This window comes from Portunus trituberculatus, chromosome 2 (genome assembly GCF_017591435.1).
Source record: "Portunus trituberculatus isolate SZX2019 chromosome 2, ASM1759143v1, whole genome shotgun sequence".
Lineage (NCBI taxonomy): Eukaryota > Metazoa > Arthropoda > Malacostraca > Decapoda > Portunidae > Portunus > Portunus trituberculatus.
Window position 1 is genome coordinate 2,248,529 of NC_059256.1, and position 7,500 is coordinate 2,256,028.

Below are 7,500 nucleotides of genomic sequence, written 5' to 3' on the forward strand. Positions count from 1 at the left end.
CCGGTCCCGCACCTAACTCCAAAGGGTCTAGTTGAAATGACGCAGGTTTTAAGGGTGTTTTTAAGGTTCCAGTGACAGATTAACACCATTGCTACTTTTAAGAGGCTCTAGTTGAAGTTTTAAGGGTTTTTAAGGGTGTTTTTAAGGTTCCAGTGACAGATTAACACCATTGCTACTTTTAAGAGGCTCTAGTTGAAGTTTTAAGGGTTTTTAAGGGTGTTTTTAAGGTTCCAGTGACAGATTAACACCATTTCTGCATTACTAACAGGAGAAACACTCTTTTTAAAGGCTCTAGTTGAAGTTTTAAGGGTTTTTAAGGTTCCAGTGACAGATTAACACCATTTCTGCATTATTAACAGGAGAAACACATTTTAAAGGCTCTAGTTTAAGTTTTAAGGGTTTTTAAGGTTCCAGTGACAGATTAACAACATTTCTGCATTACTAACAGGAGAAACACTCTTTTTAAAGGCTCTAGTTGAAGTTGTGAGGGTTTTTAAGGCTGTTTTTAAGGTTCTAGTGACAGATTAACAATATTTCTTCATTACTAACAGGAGAAACACTCTTTTGAAAGGCTCTAGTTGAAGTTTTAAGGGTTTTAAAGGGTGTTTTTAAGGTTCCAGTGACAGATTAACACCATTTCTGCATTACTAACAGGAGAAACACTCTTTTTAAAGGCTCTAGTTGAAGTTGTGAGGGTTTTTAAGATTCTAGTGGCAGATTAACAATATTTCTTCATTACTAACAGGAGAAACACTTTTTAAGGGCTCTAGTTGAAGTTTTAAGGGTTTTTAAGGGTGTTTTTAAGATTCCAGTGACAGATTAACAACATTTCTACATTATTAACAGGAGAAACTCTTATTAAAGGCTCTAGTTGAAGTTTTAAGGGTTTTTAAGGGTGTTTTTAAGGTTCCAGTGACAGATTAACAACATTTCTGCATTACTAACAGGAGAAACACTCTTTAAAACCCTGCCAGTCATCTCTGTGGCCTTGCAAAACAGTCATAGTGGAAGAGAAGGGCGTTCCAGATTCTCTCTCTCTCTCTCTCTCTCTCTCTCTCTCTCTCTCTCTCTCTCTCTCTCTCATTATTTTATTATTATTATTATTCATGTATTAGAGAGAGAGAGAGAGAGAGAGAGAGAGAGAGAGAGAGAGAGAGAGATACACCAGTCTAGCAGTGTTACCAATCCATGTAAATTAAATGTATCAATCAAGCAGTGTTACCAACCTGCGTGTATCAGAGCAGTGTTACCAACCACGTGTCTTAACCCTTCCTTCTCAATGCCTTAAAGTGGTAGCGAGACCTAAAATCCCTTAAAAATCCCTAAAAACATCTTAAAATAATCAACAACCCTTAAAAACGCCCTAAAATCCCTTTAAACACCCTAAAATCCCTTAAAAATCCCTGAAACACCTTAAAATAATACACAGACCCTAAAACAACATTGAATCCCTTAAAAGTCCCTAAAACACCTTAAAATAACACACGGACCCTTAAAAACGCCCTAAAATCCCTTAAAAGTCCCTTAAAACACCTTAAATAACACAAACCCTAAAAACTAACTTGAATCCCTTAAAAGTCCCTAAAACATCTTAAAATAATCCATATGCATTTAAAACACCCTAAAATCCCTTAAAAGTCCCTTAAAATAATACAGACCCTAAAAACAACATTGAATCCCTTAAAAGTCCCTAAAACACCTTAAAATAACACACGGACCCTAAAAACGGCCTTAAATCCCTTAAAAATCCCTAAAAACATCTTAATATAACACAGACCCTAAAAACACTCTTAAATCCCTTAACAGTCCCTTCAAACATCTTAGAATTATACAGAGCCCTTAAAAACGCCCTAAAATCCCTTAAAAGTCCCTAAAAACACCTTAAAATAATACACAGCCCTTAATAACGCCCTCAAATACCTTAAGTCCCTAAAAACACCTTACAATAATAAACAACCCCTGAAAACCCCTCAAATCCCTTAAAAGTCCCTAAAACACCTTAAAATAACACACATACCCTAAAAGCAATCTTGAGTCCCTTAAAAGTCCCTAAAACACCTTAAAATAACACACGGACCCTAAAAACGGCCTTATATCCCTTAAAAATCCTAAAACACCTTAAAACACCCTTAACAGCCCTTAAATAGCCTCTCAGCTTCCCAAATACTTAAAACTCCCTAAAAAGAATTGAAGCTTAATAAAACACTTAAAACACACTTAAAACACACTCAATACACTAAAATATTCAAACCACACCCAAACGCACTCAAAGCATACCAAAACACACTCAAAACACATCAAAATGCACTCAAAACATCAAAAAACACACTCAATGCACACCAAATGCACTTAAAACATCAAAATACACTCAATGCATACCAAAACACACTCAAAACATACCAAAACACACTCAAAACACATCAAAATGCACTCAAAACATCCAAAACACACTCATTGCATACCAAAACACACTCAAAACACATAAAAATGCACTCAAAACATCAAAACACACTCAAAACATACCACAACACACTCAAAACATATCAAAACACACTCAAAACATACCAAAACACACTCAAAACATATCAAAACACACTCAAAACATACTAGAACACTCAAAACACACCAGACACACTCTAAACATACCAAAACACACTCAAAACACATAAAAACACACTCAAAACACCAAAATGCAGTCAAAACATAAAAATGCACTCAAAACATACTAGAACACACTCAACACACACCTGACACACTCAAAACACACTAAAACACACTTCAATGCACCAACACACTCAAAATGTGCCATAACACACTCAAAACACTAAAAAACACTCTCTCTGTTTGTGTGCATGTCTAATTTCTTCTCCTCCTCCTCCTCTTCTTTCTCTTCCTCTTCCTCCTCTTCCTCCTCCTCCTTCTCTTCTTCCTACTCCTTCTCCTCCTCCTCCTCCTCCTCCTCCTCCTCCTCCTCCTTCTTCTCTTCCTCTTCTTCTTTTTTCCTCCTCTTCCTCTGTCTGTCTGCCAGTCTGTGTGTGTGTGTGTGTGTGTGTGTGTGTGTGTGTGTGTGTGTGTGTGTGTGTGTGTGTGTGTGTGTGTGTGTGTGTGTGTGTGTGTGTGTCATTTTCACAGCAAAATTGGAAAACATTTGACAAAATTTCACTAGAGAGAGAAATATTTTTAACCAAGCCTAACCAAACATTACCTAACCTAACCTAACCTAACCTAACCCTAACCTATCCTACACCCCCCCCATAGGTACATAGACGCCTGGGTGTATGGGAGACGCGCCCGGAGACACTGGCGGAACAAGAACTACACTTTAGAACAGCGGAACTTTGAAAACTACTTGGTTGAGATCGCAGAAGTCGCGTTACTAAGACTTGTCATAATATTCCTCGAAGACGCCCCAATAGTGGTGTTAAACCTCGCGCAGCTGCTCCAGACGCCCCCCTCGACCTTCATGCCCCCGTCACCAACCCAGCCACCTGTCGAGTCACCAGGAGAGGCCCCAGGAAGAGAGTCTGTGGGTGTTTTAGTGGGTGGTTTTGAAGAGGTGGTGAATCGAACAGGCGTTGCTGCCACTACACCACTGCCAGGTGAGAGAGAGAGAGAGAGAGAGAGAGAGAGAGAGAGAGAGAGAGAGAGAGAGAGAGAGAGAGAGAGAGAGAGAGAGAAACACACACACACACACACATATACCCTCTCCTCTCACACACACAAAAACACTCTTTCTCTCTCAAACACACACCCAACCTAACCCAACCTAACCTAACCTAACCTAACCTCCCCCCCCCCTTTGCAGGCTACAACACCTGGGCCATCACCATCCTGGCAGTGCGTTTGGGGTCAGTTGTGGCCAAGCTAACCTGTACAATGACATTAGGAGTTGTTCATTACATTTCCTGCAATAAACTGGCCTGGCATCTTGCAAACACCTCCACCCAGGGCCGGGGGTCGCTGGGGCAGGGTAGAGGGTCCCAGGGGGTGCAGGGGAGAGCCAGGGGTCGAGGCAGGGGTTCAGAGTTAGCTGCTCCTGCTGATACGAAAGGAGTGCTGTCGTGGGGTGCTGAGGCAACGATATACTGCTGGCAACTGTTGGCGATTGGTGAGTGTTTTGGTGTTTTTTGTGGTGTTGCTGTGTCCCTAAAGGTGTTGCTGGTGTTGTCTTTATTCCCATTAAATGTCCCTTAAATTGTGGTATTTCCCCTTAAAATTGCCAAAAAATTATGTTAACCCCTTCAGCAGTGTGACGTGTTTCCCTATTCCTTGTGGTGACTATTTGGTGACTTTCTACAGCTTCACAAACTCATGTGGGGGATTAAAATGGTGAAGACTGTGGCCATTAATCTTCTGCCCTCCATACACCCTTGCTAATGTCAATAAAATGGTCTAATGGCACACAAAACTCAATTAAAATAGTGAAGACTGTGGCCATTAATCTTCTGCCCTCCATACACCCTTGCTAATGTCAATAAAATGGTCTAATGGCACACAAAACTCAATTAAAATAGTGAAGACTGTGGCCATTAATCTTCTGCCCTCCATACACCCTTGCTAATGTCAATAAAATGGTCTAATGGTGCACAAAACTCAATTAAAATAGTGAAGACTGTGGCCATTAATCTTCTGCCCTCCATACACCCTTGCTAATGTCAATAAAATGGTCTAATGGTGCACAAAACTCAATTAAAATAGTGAAGACTGTGGCCATTAATCTTCTGCCCTCCATACACCCTTGCTAATGTCAATAAAATGGTCTAATGGTGCACAAAACTCAATTAAAATAGTGAAGACTGTGGCCATTAATCTTCTGCCCTCCATACACCCTTGCTAATGTCAATAAAATGGTCTAATGGTACACAAAACTCAATTAAAATAGTGAAGACTGTGGCCATTAATCTTCTGCCCTCCATACACCCTTGCTAATGTCAATAAAATGGTCTAATGGTACACAAAACTCAATTAAAATAGTGAAGACTGTGGCCATTAATCTTCTGCCCTCCATACACCCTTGCTAATGTCAATAAAATGGTCTAATGGTACACAAAACTCAATTAAAATAGTGAAGACTGTGGCCATTAATCTTCTGCCCTCCATACACCCTTGCTAATGTCAATAAAATGGTCTAATGGTGCACAAAACTCAATTAAAATAGTGAAGACTGTGGCCATTAATCTTCTGCCCTCCATACACCCTTGCTAATGTCAATAAAATGGTCTAATGGCACACAAAACTCAATTAAAATAGTGAAGACTGTGGCCATTAATCTTCTGCCCTCCATACACCCTTGCTAATGTCAATAAAATGGTCTAATGGTACACAAAACTCAATTAAAATAGTGAAGACTGTGGCCATTAATCTTCTGCCCTCCATACACCCTTGCTAATGTCAATAAAATGGTCTAATGGTGCACAAAACTCAATTAAAATAGTGAAGACTGTGGCCATTAATCTTCTGCCCTCCATACACCCTTGCTAATGTCAATAAAATGGTCTAATGGTGCACAAAACTCAATTAAAATAGTGAAGACTGTGGCCATTAATCTTCTGCCCTCCATACACCCTTGCTAACGTCAATAAAAATGGTCTAATGGTACACAAAACTCAAGGTAAAAATATGTCCCAGTACTGAAGGCATTAGATTGTCATATATCCCTTAAAATGCCAAGAATTCAAGTAATACGTTTGAACACCCCTTAAAAAACATACCCTAAACTTGCCCTAAATCTAACCCAAATATACCCTAACCTAACTATACCTTAAACTTGCCCTAACCAACCCCAAACAACACTAAATCTACCCCAAACACACCTGAAACACACCCAAACACCCAAAACACCCACAAACACACACCAAAACCTCTGAAACACCCCCCAAACACACCAAAACACCTAAAACCACTAAAACTGCTAAACACACAAACACCCAAACACCCCAATACATCCCCAAACACCCCACACACCCAAAACACACCAAAACCCCTAAAACACCTAAAACACCCCCAAAACACACCCAAACACACCCAAACACCCCAAAACACACCAAAACACACCCAAAACACACCAAAACACACCCAAAACACCCCCAAACACACCCAAACACACCAAAACACACCCAAAACACACCCAAAACACCCCCAAAACACCCCTAATCACCCTGAACACACCCAGGGTCGCGAGTGGTTGCCTACGGACTGCTGTGGGTGGTGTATTTTGACTGGCTGTGGTTGCCCATCTCCCTACGCTGGCTCCTTCATGCCCTGTGGATCTACTTCGACGTGGCAGACATGTCCCTGGTGAATTCTGTGGCGTTTGGGGGAATCTACCTGTTCTCCTTTGTCACCACCTCACCCGGCAGACAGGTACGGGTGAAAGAGAGAGAGAGAGATGTTTATAATGACAAAAACACCCCAAAAACACAGCCAAAACGTGGCAAAAACACCACAGAACACCCTTAAACACATCCAAAACACTCAAACACACCCAAAACACCCATAAACCCCCAAAAACACTCAAAACCCTTAAACACAAAATATCCAAACACTGCAAACACAAACACAAAACACTCAAACACCCAAAATCAAAACACCCATAAACCTAAAACACTCAAAACCCTTAAAACACACCAAAATATCCCATAAACACACCCACACACCCCAAAACAGCTATAAACAAACCCAAAACACTCAAATACACCAAAAACACCCATAAAAACACCCAAACACCCCAAAACACCCATAAACCCCCAAAAACACTCAAAACCCTTAAAACACACCAAAACACCCATAAACACACCCAAAACACTCAAACACACCAAAAACACCCATAAAAACACCCAAACACCCCAAAAATTCACCCCAAACACTCAAACACACCAAAACCCCAAAACACCCAAACACCCCAAAAATTCACCCTAAATACTCAAACACACTAAAAACACCCATAAACACACCCAAAACACTCAAACACACCAAAAACACCCACAAAAATTCACCCAAAGCATACCCAAACACCCCCAAACACCCAAAAACCCCCCAACACTCCCCCAAAACTAACGAAACTTCCCCCGAACTCCCCCAGATCCTGCGTATAGCCCTCTACTATACCATCACCCTATCGGAGCACCTCATCATTGCCTTACTGTGGCACTCAGCGGCACCCGACAACCCCTACCATGACCTGGGTATTGGCATTATGTTTGGGGGAGCTCTTGGGGGACTCCTCTTCCTCACCCTATACTATGGCTGCTGTCACCCGGATAAGGAAAATACTTGGTTCTGGCACTGGTATAATGAGAGGAAGAGGGTGAAGGCTGTGGGTGAATCTGTGGGTGAGACTGGGTGAGTGTTGGGTGACTAGGGAGTGGGTAGGTAACGGATTTCAATGGGGAAATGTTTAGGAGAGAGAGAGAAAGGGTGAGAGAAGAGTGTGAGTGTTATGGGTGACTTCGGGTGAGAATGAGTGAGTGTATGGGTGACTAGGGAGTGGGTGGGTGACGG

At 41.3% G+C, this 7,500-nt stretch overlaps 2 protein-coding genes across 2 annotated transcripts in view; one reads left to right on the forward strand and one right to left on the reverse strand.

The window, feature by feature from the left end:
* LOC123502117 (intraflagellar transport protein 43 homolog A-like) overlaps positions 1 to 7,500 on the reverse strand; it is a 20,483-nt gene that overhangs the window by 6,593 nt on the left and 6,390 nt on the right.
* LOC123502107 overlaps positions 1 to 7,500 on the forward strand; it is an 11,068-nt gene that overhangs the window by 3,091 nt on the left and 477 nt on the right. The window contains exons 6-9 of the mRNA XM_045251324.1: positions 3,259 to 3,599; positions 3,806 to 4,108; positions 6,173 to 6,363; positions 7,082 to 7,500. The exon at positions 7,082 to 7,500 is cut by the window's right edge and continues 477 nt beyond it. Of these exons, the coding sequence (XP_045107259.1) occupies positions 3,259 to 3,599; positions 3,806 to 4,108; positions 6,173 to 6,363; positions 7,082 to 7,345 (1,099 nt within the window). The 3' untranslated portion in view covers positions 7,346 to 7,500. The remainder of the gene's footprint in view (positions 1 to 3,258; positions 3,600 to 3,805; positions 4,109 to 6,172; positions 6,364 to 7,081) is intronic.